At 42.5% G+C, this 19,459-nt stretch overlaps 1 protein-coding gene across 5 annotated transcripts in view; it reads left to right on the forward strand.

The window, feature by feature from the left end:
- The window catches only part of galt (galactose-1-phosphate uridylyltransferase), a 69,923-nt gene that overhangs the window by 43,576 nt on the left and 6,888 nt on the right, over window positions 1-19,459 (forward strand). For 3 of the 5 annotated variants that reach the window (XM_049019046.1, XM_049019044.1, XM_049019047.1), the window contains exons 9-10: window positions 4,094-4,226; window positions 7,652-7,756. In XM_049019046.1, the coding sequence (XP_048875003.1) occupies window positions 4,094-4,226; window positions 7,652-7,756 (238 nt within the window). The remainder of the gene's footprint in view (window positions 1-4,093; window positions 4,227-7,651; window positions 7,757-19,459) is intronic. The other 2 variants (XM_049019048.1, XM_049019045.1) reach the window with 1 other exon arrangement.

Below are 19,459 nucleotides of genomic sequence, written 5' to 3' on the forward strand. Positions count from 1 at the left end.
CTTTTCCATTGCACCAAGTACTGTACTTTTGGTACTTCAAGAAAGTGCACTAAAAGTACTGTTCTTTGAGGTGTTGGTTTTCCACTGATGTAAGAACTGGAACTTACGTTGAATGTCATCACACCGTTTTAAAAAGGTATGTTCTCATTAATTATAAAATCGTTTACTGTTAGCTTAATAAATTTATCACCCTGTTTTATAAGACTATTCATTTACAATTGACGCAATAGTGATATGTTGTATTTATTATAACTGTATATTTAGTTTGGTAGCAACATGTTTGCTTGACCTGCAAGATTTTAATGAAATATTATTAGCTTGATAAATCAATAATTAATAGGGATTTTGCTTTACTATTATATGCATTTAATTGCAGACCTCGGTCTACTTATATTTCATATAATCCAGACACACTTTTAATAAAACTTTCGTAATCATTGTCTATTGATGTAAGCACTAGCTGCCACCATATAAGCTACATCAATCTAATAAAACACATTGGTTACATTATCAAGCTAAATGTAAATGATTTTTAAGTAATAACAGATCTTTTTAAAACATAGGCCTATTTTATTAACGCTTACTGCCACCATTGAGCAAAAATATGGCCTACATCAGTAATCTAATACAACATGTTGGTTATACTATCAACTAAATGTAAGTGATTTTGTTTTTCAAATAACTTTAAAACATTCGTAAATGAAACACATCCTCTGTCATAACCAGTGTGCCCCCCCCCTTCTCGCAGCATTTCAGTGTCGGTACAAGTACCTGGGAGTAACATACAGTTTTGAGACATTTTAATTTTTTTGTTTGTCAAGTACTTTAAAGATTGGTAATTTTTACGTTTTTAATGATGGTTTTGCTTATTTTTTGTTTGTGCTAAGATTCAAATAAAGAGATATATTTACCTGCATCTTTATTCCTGTTTACAGACAGGAATAAAGACGCTGTGAAAAATTTGGGTGCACCTAAATTATGTGGTGGTACACCTGACTGAAAAAGGCGCACCAGTGTAACAATGCAAAAAGTTAGTCTGGAGCCCTGCCGAGGCAGGCAGTTTGCATAACCAATTGATAAAGAAAGCATTTCAAGTCCCAACCCAAAGTACCAAAATAACAGAAAAGTACTTTAGGTACTGGAACTTTTGATAGCGGTACTTGACGGGAAATCAGTGGAAAAGGGAAAGTGCTGCACTGTGGTGCAGTGGAAAGGTGTCCTTACTTGCACCATTTGCTATGTCAGCCCATGCATATCACCTCTCTAGAGGTGTCAGGTGATCGTTTTCCAGTGAGGTGAATTAGTGCTGTTGCACTCGATGCTAAGAGTTCTCACAGCAGTGTGCCGTTTGCTCTTGGCTTAGTGTTTTGTGGGTGCTATGAAGGCCTACGGCCTCCAAGGGTTCTGAGTAGGGGATGAGATGTAAATGTAGTAGGACATGCTCTTGTTTGAAAATGATTAGTTTGACAAAACAATATACACAGGATTCTCTTTGTGAAAATCTTCCACGGGCAAGACTTTCATTACTTTGAAAGTCCAAACTAGGTCACTCGAAAGGTCCATAGATCTTATGGGGCATGTGCAAGCTTGTGAGATGGGAGAAGTTAAAGTTAAATGAGCTCTTTGTAGGAGCTGGTCTTGTCTCACTAGAGAGGTATGTTTGTTATGCCAGCCCTTATCTGCATGGTTTACTATCTTGATACCACTCTAGTCTCCCCTTCCTTACCAGGAGGTTAAGCTGTCTGACCCACCCACAGAGCATGGTGGTTTGCTTTTGGATCTGAGTCTCTCAAGCGTGGTAGACAAAATGCTATTTAGGAAGGTGAACACCGAGCCTTCATGCATGTGTACAGGGCCATTTAATTCATGTAGGTTGAGATAAGGAATCACTTTCCATTAAAGCCTTTAGAGGACCCACTGAACTTTTGTCGTCAAACTTTAACTTTGCTGTAATGTGAAAATGACAGATTTTAAATAATTTTAATCATGTAATCAAAGCACATTTAATTTGATTTTGTCAGGACTGTTGGTTTGGGGTGAGAACCTTGCTTCTGCTCTGTTTGTGTGTGTTTTTGCATGGTCATCCCTTGCTAGGTTTCATTTCTTGCCACAGTTCAATATCATGCCCTTTCCTATAGAGCTTTCCTATAGAGGACCCACTACCCTCCTTACCTGATCCAGGTAATCAGCAGTGTGTAGGGCAGGGATAGCAGGAAAACAAGCAGGGCAGTGGGTCCCGAGGACTGAGTTTGAGAATCACTGCTATAGAGTTATATGGGCCGTACCCCCACTTGGGTGCTCTAGCACTTATTTTCTGTCAGACCAACAGATATTTAATGCCATCCAGTAACTGTGTCAGGACATTGCTTCTTATGGAAAGTTCTTTATGTTGGACTAGCATCCTGTCCTGGTAGCTCCTCTCATTTTGTGTACTGTGCTGCCGCGTCTAACATCTGGGATATTTTCCAGGCAGTTAATTAGATTCAAACCAGTGTTTTCCCCAGCTTTTAATTTCTTTTCGAAAAAATAGTTTTAGTTAATTTTAAAGTACCTGATGCATAATTCACCCTCATCATGTACTGGACAAGCAATATTACAAAAGCCGTTTTGCAAAATGCAGGAGGCAAAGTGCAGTTTCTCTGGCAACCGCTGTTACTCCTTACAGCACTTTGGTGCTCTAGCACGCATACTTAATTGTGAATGTAATCACATGAATAATTGCACTTTACAGATGCCATTTTTTGCAAACTTATCTGAGCAGGCCACAGAAACTGTGGTTCTGACTTTCTTTCAAACAGCAGAGGACAGCATCACCCGTCACCATGGCAACGTTATCGGGCACTCAGGTCAAAGGGCAGAGACCCCAGGTGTGGAACGTAAGCAGGCACTCGGTGTTCTCAGAAACGTCCATAACCAAAACAGATGTTTGCCGGGCCATTACCACAGCTTGGATGTGACTGCCGAGAAGTTAGCCGATGTTATCCATGGGAAAAGCTGTGTAAACAGCTATGCTGAGCGCCCGCACTTCATATGAGGGACAGTGATTTCTGTGATAGCTTACTCAGGCAGCTGTCTGGAACAGCATTTAACAGTTTCTTAGGTTTCTGGTCATATATTGGGTGATTGAAAAGAAAAAAGTGTTTTTTTTGCATTATAGCAGGACTTTGTATTGCAATAAAGGAAAACCATGTGACTGTAAGAATACACTAAACTGCGGGTGTCTAGGTCTAAACAAGCATTTTATCATGTAAATATGTCACTGAACGGTAGAGATGTTTTACCCTGACAAAAGAAAGCATTGGAAATTACATGAAAGACCAAGTCTGTTTCCTCATTATCAGAGGTCAGAGTGCAAGGTGTCTAATATCTCATGGTTTATTCTCCCAGCTTGATTTGGACTAACCCACATGTAAAGCCCAGTTTTGCGTGGAGAATTTTCATTTGCGGGAAGTACTTGCAGACCAATGAGTGCAGTCCCTGGACCCCAGTGTCTTTGTTGGCCTGCTCATGTTCAGGGACCCGTTTCTGTTCTCATCTCATAGCCTCACTGTGTGTGTGTGTGTGTGTGTGTGTGTGTGTGTGTGTGTGTGTGTGTGTGTGTGTGTGTGTGTGTGTGTCAGAGAGAGAGAGAGAGAGAGACTGTCTCTTTTGCACACTTGGTGCTGCACAGATGTTAGATGTGGCGGTTTGCTTCTCTTCGCCGTTGCACATGCTGTTGTTGGCACCTGTCAACCTAACGCACAGTGTAATCCATCATTGCTCCCCCACCCCACCGTACAAACCCAACATTTGCCATCAGTCTGCTCCTCAGCCAGATCCTTGAGATCCAGTTACAGCTGTCATTGACCCTGCCAAGAGTGGACTCATTCTGATATTCGCTTTTCACTATCCAGGATCTCATCCTGCTCTGTGCCCTCCTGTTTTTAAATCATGCAGCTCCTTTGTTTATTTATTGCTTTCTTGAATGGTTATAGGCAATGCTTGAGGCTGAGGGCCCTTCGTTTAAATTGCCTCTCTATGTGAAGTCTATTTCAAGGTGTGTGACTTCAGCACGCAGGTGTCCTTGTCATATGTGTTTCTGATCCCTCCTCAGGAACGAGTGGTGGTGGAAAATGAGCACTGGCTGGTGGTGGTGCCTTACTGGGCTTCCTGGCCCTTCCAGACAATGCTGCTGCCCCGTCGCCATGTTCTACGCCTGCCGGACCTCACCTCCCAGGAGAGAGAGGGTAAGGCCGTGTCATATCTCATATCATACTGAATATGCGGAGGAAGCAAGTTGTACTGAAAAATAATCTGGCATGAAAAGCACAACCAACACTGCAGTTACTACAGCTGATCTATTATGTTCCACTTCAGTCTTCCATGTTTTAGTTCAAATTAACTTTTTAATTTGCTGCCGACTGGTGGTGGATTGGCAGTCAATGTGACCCAATACTCTTCCTCTCCCTGAGCTTTATCTATAAACCAGCCTCTGGATATTATAGCCAATGCCAGTGGTTTCCCATCACCTTTTGTAGGCACCTAGTGGCATAAATAAGGTTCCTGTGATAAATGGCGGACTCTCTGGTTGGTACTTGGCTTTTAGCAACTGCATAAATGTCTGCAGTAGGTGAAGTCACATTTTTAGTGTTGTGTCTGTATGGGTAAGTTATCCGTTTTTAATATATACGATGGTGTTTGTGTATTTGATGAAAATGTGTTTATTGATCCTAAGAACGGAGGTGGCTTTTGAAGGATCTGGCACATACTGCTTATTCTAAGTAATGTTTCTTCTCTAAACTAACCAGTCAGCCTGGTAGGCCCCCGACTTTTTGAATTTTAGTCTTGTCTTAGCACAGTAAGTACACTAACAGCTGTAGAGACCAGGCACACACCAAGCACTGTGTTTTATTCCGACTCTTATTATTATTTTTTTTTTAAATATGTAATTCGTGCTTCTCTTGACTTCTTTTGCATTTCCCTCTCTGCATAAAGAACCCCCTCCCCGTCGTATCTGTTTACTGCAGCCTTGCCGGTGACACCAGATGGAGGGACTGGTGACAGGCATCTGCGGCAGTTGATAACTATTCCTGTCATGGAGGTGTGAGTTCTCAATGGGTTGGCTGTCAGTGCCTCAGCCCTGACAGGCTTAATCCAGAATGTAAATAAATGTCAGAGAAATGACGGATGTGGCCGTCGGGAAGCCGCTGCTATCGGGATGGTGTCAGGCAGGCTCCACCCCCTAGCCCCCTCCTACCCACTCTGTCAGAGGAAAGTAATTAAAGCCACACTGCAGGCCAATTTGCCGCAAGACCCCATAGTGCCTACTTGGCTGCAGTTAGGTGCTGTCGGGTCAGCGTCTGTCTGCCGCGTCTCTGTGTAGCATCCCTGCTGCAACTCTGCTCTGTGCCGCAAGGTGCTGCGAGACCTTTAAAGCGTCACAGGGCTCAAGTTTGAGGGCAGTTCGAGGACACTGACTCCGAGTAGGTGCTTGAAGGGTCGCTCCGCTGCACGCCGCACTCGGAAGAGCTTCTCTGATTTGTACAGCTCAGAGGGGCTCTTATAGGTCTTCTCAGAGCACTGTTCTGATTGGTCACGCTCAGGAGGGCTGGACCCAGCCCATCAAGAGCATATGTCTACATGAGCTGCATTAGCCAGGACCTTTTTACCCGGCCACAATTTTTTTTTGAAATTTTATTTGTAAGGATTATTCTTGATGTGTCTCTTTTCTTGTGCTCCTAATATGCCCCGGAAATAAAACGGATTTTTTTGGCAAGTCGATTGTACTGGTATCGTGATTCATTCAGTGCTCATGGTGCCGTCAGAAAGGGTCAGCAGCTGCTGGAATTAATGTGTGTGGTTGTTGATAATGTGTTTATTGTACAAAAAAAAGCTGGCTGGCTAATTTATTGTTTGGGTTGTTTTATTTACATTTTCAGCAAGTGAGACTTAGCTTAAGCAGCTTAAAAAACAAACAGCTGTTTGTACTTCAAAAGCATTATGTATTTCCTTCCAGCTTTATGTAAACCAGCTGTATAGGTCTCAATAATATGACATGGTTTAAATAATGTTATATAACCGGTCTCGGATAAGTTTTACAGGAATAGGTCTAATTTGTGTAATGTCTGCAGCAGCTGTGTGTACTGTTAATCGTTAATAGCTTGCAGTTCTCATGGAATGCTTTCACACTCCGCAAGTTCTAAGCTGTCCAGTTGCATCCGTTACTTTATTTATTCATCACGGAGATACACCGACAACATTTATTTAAATGTTGGAAATTGAAAAGCACCTTGTCTTGTATGTGACAGTTTTCATGTGACTTGTCGGAATTGAGTCTGGAATTCGTAATCGCTTTACAGAATGAGAAGTAAGTCATCACAAAGAAAGAGGTCTGAGCATATGTGAGTAAGTGTGCTTGAGTGCCGTATGGATGCCACCCAGTCCAACTATACTTTGATCACCGAGATTCTAAATGGATGTCCTCATTCAAAGCAGAAATGGGCATTGCATTATGTAACTTCCTGGGAGTTTTGTAAGAGACAAGATTCAGTATGTCTGAAAATAACTGAAACAACTTCACTAATTTATTCTGGAGGACACTTGTGACTCGCACTGCTGCAGCTCTCCTCTCAGACTCCTGGATGCAGAGCTTGCTTGCTGCTCTGCACCATCGGATCACATCGGTGTCCTGGGTAAGCAAGTCAGCAAGAAGAGTGCAAATTACGTATGTGCATATATAACACACACGATGCACCTGATTTCCCTGGGAAATTGTGTCTGGCTTCTCTGTATGATGTAGATCAGCAAACTAATTTAATGCCCCCTGTTGATGAGCTGGCAATGGCTGTTTGTGTAGCCAGGTCACATGGGCCTGCAGTAGCTTAGCATGCACCTGTGTTACTGACAAAGGGAGTAAGAGCCGCCAAAGGCACGGCCTTCAACCGCGCAGCAGCGTGCTCCAGTCCAGTGCCGCTGATGATGGGATCGATCGGAAGCCAAGAACCCCCTTCAACTGTGGAAAAACACTTTCTTTGTCATGTCTCTCATAAGAAGTGGCTGAACACCCCTTACATTTGGGCATCGGAGGCTATTATCACAATTGGGAATTCTGTCAGTTGGTGCCCATGAAACGAAGAAAAAGCCTTGTCAACCTTTAGCGCAGGACAGAAAATTGAAGAGATATAAAAATGCATTGTGTGGTCTACGCCGTCCTTGGTTTTAATGGGACAGACTGACTCTTTTCATTGTATTTAACTCGCCTGTGCAGTGATGCCCTTGCTGGGGATTTTTAAACAATGTATAAATATGGTTTTACCTATGAAGGACAAACTTTATTTACCCTCATTGCTGGCAGACGGTGGATTTTCAAAATTACGTCACTTGTCTTTTTAGTGATGGAAGTTATTTAATTCCTGGAGCGGGTGTGTGGGTATGTGTTTATCTGTGTGTAGGCGTGTGTGGCAGAGCAGAAGATAAGTTAAATTGATGTCATGTTTTTTTCCCCCAGAGTGGCCACAGAGCAGAAATGGCTCGCTGACGGAGCGAGCAGACAGCAGTGTGCCTTCAGCGATAATGACACCTGACTGGATAAACAATGCTCAGTGTATTTCTAAATGCAGGTCTGCTTTGCAATTCTGAACCACTGCCTGTTCTTTCTCTTCCTCCTTTACAGCTTTGGCGTCCATAATGAAAAGACTGCTGACAAAATATGACAACCTGTTTGAGGTCTCCTTCCCCTACTCCATGGGCTGGCATGGTAAGGACACTATGTGGAAAGGTGACTGCCTGGAGCCTCATCTGCCGGTGACGTGGATGGGGCATGGGGTTGGGTGGTGGGGTGGAGCAGCAAATGGAAGCACCGCCCCTCGAGGCACTATTAGTTCTCTGAGCCGTGGGTAATACCCCCTCCCCCCTAGGCAACCTGATAGCACTGCTTAAATGCCTGCATGAATATGTATGAATGTGGCTTCTCCCAAGGGATTTTTCTAAACATTTCAGCAGTCTTTCCTTTAACAACCGGGCCCTACTGGCCTAAAATCATTTTTAAAGGCTGGTTTGTGTCAGACAAGCAGCAGTTTGGTGGGATGACACATTGTGACGTTCTACAATTAAAATGGAAGCTAAAGGTTTCTGGGATATAATCTTTTGAAACAAATGGGATTTGCTGACGTTTGTTTTGTCTGGTATTCAACTGTGGTAGCCCTGGAAAACAGGTAAAATGAAGCAGTTTTAGAGTAAAGGTGTTGTATATGGATAGGAAAGTGAAAAGTAGCAGTTTTTTGTGTTCTCGAGTTGTTAGCAAAGGGAGGCTGACCCCGAGGTCTGACCATTCTGCACGCCATCTTCTCTACAGGGCACTGGAGGTTATTTAATGATCCAATGGGCTGTATTCATCCCAACCAGATCACACCACTCCCAACTAGGCAGTTTGATGCACTTCTGTTGATGTCAGAATTCGGGTGGATGTGTTCATTAGTGGCCAATGACATAATCACCCCCCATCCTGTTAGTTTTATTCTGCTTCCTGTGTGCCTGAGTGGTGTTGTGCTCATTATGGATCTTCAGCTCTAAGAGGAGCCATCATGTGAATAATTCATGCCATTTCCATCTCCAAACTCTCCATTTGCACATTTAGAAGAGTTTGTCTTTCTGTCGACAATTAGTGAGGCTCGCAGTGAAGATCATGTAAACTGTCATCTTTGCAGACTCCTTCTGATTCACAAAATGTGTGTGTGGAAGAAAACAACTGCAACACTAATAAGCAGACAGTCACTTCTCCATCCGCTTTAAATCCGTTCATTTTACCGCCACCATTTAATATTTATTGTATAAACATCAGTTCTGTGCATACACACTGCATTTGACTGTGTGGATTTCGGGGTAGGGTGCTGAGCTGAACCTGGTTTCTTAATTTTTTTTTCTCCTTTAGTGAAACCAGCCTCTGAGGATTGTTGGTTTCAGTCCACATGAGACATTTGCGTGTCCTTGATTGAACAGTTTCAGCCTCAGCACACATTTTTGGTCACGTGTTCATCCTCAAAGGACATTGGGATCAACTCTGCAGATTACAGGATTTTCTGCAGCGGTGGGGATCTTGTGTTTTTGAAGTACGTTTTTTTTTTTTTTATTCATTTTATTGTTAAGTGCTTCCTGGATCCTCTGTTAATGCCAAGGTGATAACAGGGATATGACCTGCTGAGACTGGCGTTAGCTGAGGGATTTGTCACCAGGCCTGGCTGATCTTGGCAGTGTTGTGACGTCAGAAGTTGTGGCAGGGAAGCTGCATCAAGCATCTCTCGTTTCATACCATGTGACGCCTCCCTGGGCAGTCTGGGCCCATAGTTTCGGTGCCTGAGGCCTCGTCAAGCCATCCCAGCTCATTTTCCTGACTCGGACTGTCTCTGTCATTACCTCTCCACTGACACCTTGCGTGTGCCGCACAGTAGGAGGACTAATTGTATTCCATGTGTGGTGAATGCATATGGTTTTTGGACTAGTGTGCCACCACCACAGGCACTTCTTTTATTAGCATAACTCAAAGAATTTCACATATCGTTTTCAAACTTTAGAGACACATTGTTTGGATGAAGATCTGGGAGGGAGGGAGGGAGGGAGGGAGGGAGGGAGGGAGGGAGGGAGGGAGGGAGGGAGAGAGAGAGAGAGAGAGAGAGAGAGAGAGAGAGAGAGAGAGAGACTGCTTAGTATTGGCTTATACTGTTATGCTGATGTCATGTATACAGTATACTTTGTTCATACAAAGTACAAATGGCGTGTGTGTGTGTGTGTGTGTGTGTGTGTGTGTGTGTGTGTGTGTGTGTGTGTGTGTGTGTGTGTAAGCTTCAGAGGTGTGGACCGATTCAGCATATGTATGTGCATGTGTTTCAGTCATTTTGCCCTAAACAGCTTCTCATGCTGACTTTCCTCCTTTTCAATACAGAAATGTGATGGTAAAATTTAGTTACAGCAGAGTGTAGACAGACAGCAGAAGGCACAAAGCACAGAATGCATATTTCTATCCTTACTGTTAACATTTAAATTTAGATGGATTGTTTGGTTTGCTTGATTTAGGGAAAACTGGTGTGGTTGTGGTATATTTAATTGCTACTACATTGTTTATCCTTGGTTTTAAATTTTAACAGTACAAATGGATATTGGGTTTTTTATCTTTTATATCAACAGGAATGTTCATCGAGAGTGCCATTTTCAATAAAATATTCAGCTTTGTCTTGATTGTTATCCAATGCATGAAACAATCTCAAGCTGAATTTAAAAACTGATAGCCGATACCAAATACGAGTTATTTGGTAATTGGCCAATTCATCCGACCAATCGATTATTTGTGTCAATAATCAATGAATTATTTGACTTTGAAAACAATCGTTTGTTGCAGCCCTATTCTAAATAGTAATTTTTTTTCATATCACACACTTAGTGTCGACAGCGATTGATGAATAAATCCGAAATGGACATCCCTAGTTAAAGGTAGCAATTATTAAGAATACCATTTCATATCGCAATCAGGAAGTTATTCCACCATTTCCTATTGTGGCAGAGTGTGCAAGTGCCAGAGAGCCCAAAGAAATGATCAGCACTAGGGCTGGGCAATATGCACTAGAAACTATGATATTTACAGACATTTTCACAATATCGGTATTTACCGCGGTATTCTAAAATTCTGGTGTGGAAAACTGTAAAATATGACGGCTAGTTTTGAGTTTTTCTGATTATGCTGATCAACTTGTGTTACAGTTAGGGGTTATGTTACAGGTATAATGATAAATTGCGCTAACAACAGACTCGTACCTTGATGGAATTTCTTTTTAAAAAGTGCATTATATATAATTATATATAACTGTTAATTATGCCTGCGATGGGCTGGCCCCCCCATCCTGGGTTGTTCCCTGCCTCGTGCCCATTGATGCTGGGGTAGTCTTTCAAGCTTCACAGGAACATTGTATAGGTGAGGGGCCAATATCTGGGGCCAGTTTTGAGAGCAGTCGCACTAAAAATGAGGCAGTGTAACTTAGTGGCAGCACATGAAAGGACAGCCACAGATGCATATACGATGAATCCGATTACATAGAGACAAGTTACACAGAGTTGGACTTCTAATAAGGTGAGAGTACTGTAGGGGGGCTAGAGATTGTAGAGGTTTGCTGGTGTAGGAGGAATAGGGATTTGATGGAGGGAGGGGATGGTGGGGCTCTCCAGGGGATGCAATGCTTTCGTTCTGAGGGTATCTAGTTGTGCTCTCTCCCAAAATGTGTCTTTTTTGCCTTTACAAGAGACAGTTCACAATCTAACGATGCCTGAATAAATATGGTATCTGGCAGTGAAATAAACCAAGTAACAAATTAAATGTATGCATTATTGACTGAGCAAGTCATATCTTTCTGTATTAACTCATTAATACTGCATTCTTTTCTGTTTTACGTGAGACCCAAGAAATAAAGTGTCATTAATGCTCACTTAATGTTTAGGGCTGTGATCCCTGGTGCCTCCGACGGTGCTGCTGCCACCCGGGTGACATCTGTGATGGTTATGGGAGAAAACTGGGACTTGGTTCTCTTTTGGTACTGCGGTGCTGTTATTGGGGCGGGGAGGGGGGCTGTCATGGGTGCCCTTAGCCTTCGTAAACATGGTCCCTGATGATGCACTTCTCACAGTGCTGTTGCCTTTACCGGGGCCTGTTTCATGGCTGATGCGTGTGTTTTTCAAATGGGGGAACTGCCGCTGGCAGAGCGATTGAGCGCGATTGTGTTTGTGCATTTTACAAGGTGTACATGCGGCCATGGTTATTTATTTATTTTTTGAAACCCCTGTGCAAAGCACACTTTGTCCTCTGCAAGGTCCTTTGAAATTGAAGGGGATAAATTGCTCCATTAAATCGCTCGCTCTTATTTCAGCTTTAATTTTTTTCCCCCTGTCTTTTATGTTTTTATAATGGGACACACTGAGGCTTGACAGGAGCGTCAGAAAATATACGAGGGGAAAATGGGATAACGATCGTGATTTTCCTCAAATCCACAGCCCGGCAGGTTGGCCGGTTTTACTTCGTACCTGCGTGGCTGCTGACGGCAGGACGTGGAAAATGAGCAATCCCAGAGTCTGCCCGTTCAGCGTCGTTAAACTGCAGCTTTAGCCTGAATAATCTGAATTCCATTTGTATTTGCTCTGCTTCTGTGTTCCCATACATCCTGCATTTAGTTTGGTCCCATACACCCTGTATCCCATCACTTTTTTTTTTGTTCCATTCCATTTTATGCCCCATTTTGGGTTTCATTTCATTCTGAAAGCATGACAGTGCAGTGTGCTCTAGTGGAAAACAGTAGGCGGAACATGTGGGTGACTGGGTCCTCTGTGATGTTTTTATGGTTATTAACTTATGCTTGTGTGCCTTAAAGTTTATAGTCCAAATTAGTGCAAATGACCCGCAGGCTTTATTAAACTTTGTTGGTTATTGACCCTGTGGCAGTTGGGAAAGAGATGAAAATGGTACAGAAATTGTATTTATGTAATTTTCCTGGAATGTCAGGCCACATTGTCTAAGTGTAGCGCAAAAAAAAAAAAAAAAACGTGAGTGGTATTAATTGTTGGGTACAGCTATTTCTGGTTTTAAGCATTCTCTTGAGAATGATATGTATTCTTGGTTGGTTGACAAATTGCATTCCCCGCAAGCTGAGAATAGAGCATTATTAGATTTCACACATCTTTGGTGAGAGTTTTAGTGAGCTAAATCAAAGAGTTGCTTTCTGAGATTATAGCAGAATGCTGAATGGAGAGCAGAATGTCTGTGCGACCTCTGGCCTCTTGGTAGTGAAGCTTCTGTTGCTTGCTTTGGCGCTAGGGTTACTCCTGTTTAACCAAGGGCAACATTTACTTATATAACAACATTATGAGATTGTGTGATATTCATGAATGAAGAATTTTTTTGCAGAATAGATTTTTTTTTCTATTTTGAGGGCATGTGAATCATTCTTAGATAAAAGTGCAATTTTAAAAGGCCGGACATTAGATGAAGGGATATGTATTCGTTGGTTAATTGTTCACTTGTGGCTTCAGACCGCCTTATGCTGGCAGTTTGCAAGATGGCAACATTAACCTGTCGACGTACCTTAGCCGTATGTTCCTTTACCTCTGGGGCAGTCTGCTCCTCAGTTTAATCCTTCATCTCTGCCCCTCTCTGACTTTTGAAAAATTCTGTGTGATTAAGCTTGGTCGTGTCACCCACTCAGGCTCCACCATTGTCGTCTCCAGGAAGATAATTGCTGAGAGCAATCAGCTGTCAAGCGCCCTGACGGCAGAATGGTCCAATGCAGCGTCTCAATTATTTTAATGGCAGTAATGGAACTTGTGAAACTCGCTGAGCAAATCCATTGAAATATATTTCAAGACCAAAAATGAAAATGTTTAGAGAGCTTTCTAGACTCATCTTCATTTTATGCCCGTTATTAGCCCGTTAGAACTCTGCCTGCATCTACAGCTGTTTTCTTACTTTGTTCCCATCGTCAACATGGCAGACAGTCTTTGTGGAAAGTGAGAACTACCTTAAAAGAAAGACTGTTTGTTTTGGCTGATTTGTTAAACTCACTCACTACTATGCTGTCATACACACCTACCACGGGTCTGAACTGTGATTCTGGTGCACTGCTAGTCAGCAGCAAATCGTCTCTCTACTGTGCTACTCTACTGTCTTTCAACAGGCCATTTTATTATAAAACACTTAAATTGGATTTATTTGGCTTTTAAGTTATGCTGATGATTATTTTCTTTTTAGCCTTAATTTGTCTTGCATACCGATGTCCCACTGTCTGGAGCATGAGTGTCTGTGAGAGGAGGGTCTCCCCGGTGGGCAGTCATAGGGCACCTTGTCTGGATGAGTTTTAGATTCTTTTATTTTAGTCCGCAACAGCTTGTGGCTGAAGCTTAGAAGCATCCGCTAAGGTATGTGGAAGCTACAAATCTAGAAGTAAATGTGTCCCTGTTGGGACCCAACATTCGCTGTCAATTCAGGGAAAATGGAGAGAAGAAAAAAGGATAGAAGAGAAAGTCATTTGAGTGAGCTCTGTCTCACTTCATTTGAGACCTATCTGAGATGGAGAGGAGATTCTGCGGGGAGTGACACACCGTCTCAGGTGGCTTGTGACCTGAAATAACCTTCCCCAGGAGCAGATGGGATGTGACTCAGACTGGGCCACACTACTTTTGTTCATTTTAAGTTTGGGCCGATCTCTCCTGCACAAGGGATTTCTTGGTAAGAAAATGACACATCAAAGCATCTGTGTGGTCACATTTTGCATAAAGCTGTTGAGTATCTTCTTTTTTTTTTTAATCTCTGCTGCATCAAGCTGTCTCCATTTGTCTTCATCAGACTGTAAGGTATAGAGTATTAAGACCTCACCAGCTTGGACCCATCAGCTCAGAATGATGTGAAACAGTCTAGCTGGCTGGGTAGTTTTATGGCCGATGCTGTTATCATTGGTAGCCTCACCCGCTGATGTGTGTACTGTTGTCAGAGACCCCTGCCGTTGAGCCTGTGACTCATGCTCTGCTTGATTACTGTTTATGTTATTGCTCATTTGTGCATCTTCTAACCAGGCAGAGTTGGTTGACAAAAAAAATGAGAAAATGTTTTATTTATATCTTAAAAGCAGTGGTGGGTCTGTTACTTGTGTGGTGGTCTGTATTTTTTGTTTTCCTGTCAAGTCCTCGTGTTATGGAAAGCATGGTTTGGTCAGGGTACGGGATTTTTGATTGAACCGTGACTTTTCAGTCGTCACAGTGACAGAATGTGAGCCTGAAAGGCCAACCCCGTTATCTCTCAGTGGAAGGTAGGGATGCAGCCATCACAAAATTCATGGTTTGCTATAAACCTCAGTTTTCGGTTCACAGAATGGTGCAATTTTGGTACAGCAGGGACAACCAAATTTGTTTTGAAGTTATTAAAACTGGTAAGACCATTTGGAATAGTCGCATATCTGTAGTAATTAGCACCCCCATTGCCATAATTATAATTTTTTTTAGCTTGGTTTCAATTGCCTGCTGAGAGACAGTGTAGGTCTTATCCACTACTCTCTCTCTAGTGATGGTGTAACTTATTGAGAAAGCAATATATTCCCATACTGCTAATTATGACTGCAAAAAGCATTAGACCCAACTGTCTCATATCCACAATTAACAGAATGTTTTCCATGTCGAACACCTACTTGTGATTTTAGGCTGTGCCTGAGCAATACACTGCGTTCATTTGCTTTATTGTGCGTGCTGAACCAAAAACAAAGTAGCACCAGGTGTCATGGTGGACGTATGTCATATAGCGTGTCATATCGTAGGTAAAATGGAAAGACATTCAGTGCTGAAGCATATGGCTTACGGAGACTCAGAAAGATGCAGGTTGCAAGAAAACTACAAGGAGTGGCTGCATTGCTGGAGGAACAATAATGCATTCATAATGGCTAGGAAGTGTAGATAATCAGGAAAAATCTGGAATTTTACCTCACCATCAAGGGAACTTGATTGCTGTGCATAAATTTTTGAGATGCCATTTTCTTTTTTGCACATGATGCAGTAAATGGAGGATTTAATGGCCTTCAGTCACTAAGGGACTGTTTAAGCTTTGTCCTCTGCCTGGAGGCAATGTTGCAGTAGGACAGTTGCTTCAACAGCTTGTTCAGACAGTTGAGCTAAGCACTGAGCTAAGCCCCCTCCCCCAGAAAGATTCAGGTTCTGCCGTGCCAACCCTGCAGTCCAATACTCCTGTCTGCGAGCCCCATGAGTCAGCTGGGCTTTGCAGACAGTTAGGCTGCAGTCAGTTAAGTCACGGTGAGGATGACACCCATAACGAGACTGTGCATGGCGGCTTTAAACGAGCATGCTGACATATAGAGCCAGCCACTTTGCTAGCATGTCCTCTCTTTGGTGACATTTAAAGAAAAGCCTCTGGAGTTTGCTGAACTGTGTTTGTTTGCCTGTGCTTGCCTCCCTATGCCTCTCAGCCGCTTCCACGCGTTAGGGGTGCCCTCTCGTCTGCTGTTTCATCCTCAGCCAAGTAGGAGACTGCAGAAATAAAGCAGTACATTCCCTGTGACTCTCTGGCACCAGTGTAGGATCTGTAGCAACTGGCTTTGTGAGAATGAGACCAGAGGGCATTTTGTCAGTATGTCTGGGTGACAGCTGTAATGAAACCCAACGCTTACCTAACCAATGCTTTGCACAGCTGCTGATGAGCTGGCCTGAGAACCAGTTTATTTTTTGTTTCCACTTTGCCTATGTGAGTTGTCAGGAAAGCACATGTATGTTTGGGATGCTGCTTTCAGTTTTTTTGCCATGTACTCAAGACAAAATATGAGGCTAAAGTCGCCTGAGATTACTCTGCTTTCACAGATTATTTCATTTCTCTTGCTTCTGGCCAGGAGTCAGACCCATTATTTCCCTGTTCTTTGAGGAACCTTCTATCAGCCAAAACCCTAAAATGAGGTTTCCTGATAAATCTTTAGTGCTGTTGAATCACACACCCTTAAAGGAAAATTGAAAACTGAAAGGCATGACCAGCTAGACTCCCATGTATGTGAAAGACAAGATTAGACGTTCCGTTACGGTGTTCAAGAAAGGTAATTTTTCCATTTTTTAAGGTTGATCCACCACTTTAATTCCTGATACCAACAAATTTGATGTTCTGAATCGCTAGATGGTTTTTTGACTTTCTGCCTCTGCACAAGTACCCTAACTACAAAGTACATAGTGTAGAAAAGCTAACTGCAGTTCATTGCCAGAAAAATGCCTTTCATAGCGTCACTGTTTCAATGTTCTGGGGAAATTTCCCAGTGAAACTCATTTATGTCATAATCTATGACCATGTGGCCTTTTTTATGTGTGTGTGTGTGTGTGTGTGTGTGTGTGTGTGTGTGTGTGTATATATATGTGTATGTGTATATGTATGTTTGTGTATATATATATGTATATATGTGTATGTATGATATATATATTCATTCAGTGGAACCCCCTGTGTGTGTGCGAGAGAGAGAGATGTGGGATGTTGTGCAGATAAAAGCCATTACAGTAATTTTAGCCTTTTGCCTGGATTGCTGGCTTCCAAACATCATACTTCCTGTCTAGCACTGCTATATGGAATGTATATAGCTTTGAACTAAATATTCTATACAGTTCTATACAAAGCAGTTTCTGCTTACCAAGTAGATTAAGTTAGGCTAGTAGGATTTGAACTTATGAACTTTTTCTCAGCCATGGTGCGATGGTATATAGAGGGAGCCCCATCCTGTGGGATATAGTCATTGAAGCTGTGAAGCTGACAGAAACTAAGACGGAATGTCAGGTTCTCACAACCTGGCCCTGCTTCGATCCCAAAGTCTCTCTTAAAGCTACCATCCATCGACAAGCACTCCACTGCCCAGACTGGCATCCATTCACAAGATGAAAGAAAGTTTCACTGTTGGCTGAAACTGATCTGAAATTCATCACATGTTCTTGGATTTATATAACTTCCATGGTCTTCCCTTCAGCAGTAATGCAGTGCAATTTGTACTGAATAATTTAATCAGGACATTGACGGATTTACTGAATTCATTTAATTTGTCTAAGAAAGAGATGACTGTTGAGGCAAATTATGGAGACTCACATAACTGGAACAAATACTCTGCATGTGAAGGCTGCATCCACAAGAAAATGGACTCCTGAGCTTTACTTGAAATAGTTTAAGCCAAAAGCCAGTGGCTTGTTTGTCCCCTTGCTGTAAGCCCTAGCGCCCCGAAGTTGACAGCAGGCAAAAATGGGATGGGAGAACTCCATCCATTAGCATGCCACATCTCTGGTTCTATGGGCAGGTAGCATGCCAGAGCTCACCTCTGGGAGCTGAATGACATCAACATGGAATTCTTCATTAATGTCGGCGTGCTAATTACTTTGGACGTGACTGCACGGCAGCTCAGGAGGCTTAACGAGCGTCTGGGTTGGTGAGAGGCGGGGTGCCCCAGGATAAACAAACACGCACACTGAAGCCATAGACTGAGAATGAGCTGCTCAGGCACATTCAGATCCAACTCCATTTCTCTAAGAATGAACTTAGAAAGAAGAAAGTTTTTCCCACGTGTGCCAAAATGTCGGAAGGGGGCTTCATCAGAGAAAATAACACTGCTGTCCAGTCCTTGAACTTCGGAAGACTGGTGCAAAGTCACTTTCTCTGATGATGTCCCCACCCAACATCTGGAAAATTGACTGTCTGGAGAAGAATAGGTGAACGCTACCACGAGTCCTGTATCATGCCAACAGTCAAGCATCCTGAGACCATCCATGTGTGGGGTTGTTTCATCCAAGGGAGTGGCCTCACTCACAGTTCTGCCCAAAAACACTACCATGAATAAGGAATTTTATTAAGACGTCCTCCAAGAGCAACCTCTCCCAACAATCCAGGTACAATTTGGTGATGATCTGTGTCTTTCTCAGCATGATGCAGTACCATGTCACGAGGCAAAAGTGACAACGAAGTGGCTCGGAGATCAAATTTGGATCTGTGACCAGGAAACTTCCCATATCTTAATCTCATTGAGAAGCTCCAGTCAGTCCTCAAAAAGCAGGTGGACAAGCAGAAGCCCACAAATTGTGGTCAACTCCGAGTTCTAACAAGGCAAGAATGGATCATGATCAGTCAGATTTGGCTCAGAAGCTGATATCCTGCATGCCAGAATGAATTGCATAAGGTATGAAGGGTCAACACAGTGAATATTAACTCTTTGTATAAACTTGATGTATTTGCCAATAAAAGCCTTTAAAACTTATGAATTGTTTATAATTGTTCTGCAGTGTATCATATAAACACATAAAAAAATTCTGAAGTGCTGGAGTTTTTGAAACACAAAATATGTGTCACTGACACAACTTTTGGCCATACCTGTACACTTGAGAAGGCCGGGTCACTCAGAGCATTTGGGGCTTAAGGCCGTTGTTCAGCAGCACCACGGTGACATCACTGTGCCAGCCCTGGGATTTCAACTGCCAACCTTCTAATGACAGCTTCTTAAGCCACTGTATACTGGTATCCCCCACTTCATCGGAGTAAAGCGTTCCTATGAAACCTTTTGTAAACTGGAATGACGTAAAACACAAGCAGTTACCATTAGTTTATATGGGACATTTCTTTGACCGTTCCCAGACCCAAAGAATTTCCTACCAAATGCCAAATTAAAACTAACATATAGTAGTAAAAGCAGGGATGATAGGATAAATATACCACCTATATAAAATGGAAATAGTATATCAATGTAGTTTCATTTATTCATTCAGTACAGTTATGTGTTACTTAACAGGGATACGTTCCTAGAAATGCCTCATTAGGTGATATTGCAGTAGTGAGAATGTCATACTCTTCTAACACAATCCTATATGGGTATAGCCTACTACACAACTAGGCTATATGGTTTAGCCTAAATGAAAAGAGCACAGTGTAATAAATACATGAACCAGTAAC

This window comes from Brienomyrus brachyistius, chromosome 7 (assembly GCF_023856365.1).
Source record: "Brienomyrus brachyistius isolate T26 chromosome 7, BBRACH_0.4, whole genome shotgun sequence".
Classification (NCBI taxonomy): Eukaryota; Metazoa; Chordata; class Actinopteri; order Osteoglossiformes; family Mormyridae; genus Brienomyrus; species Brienomyrus brachyistius.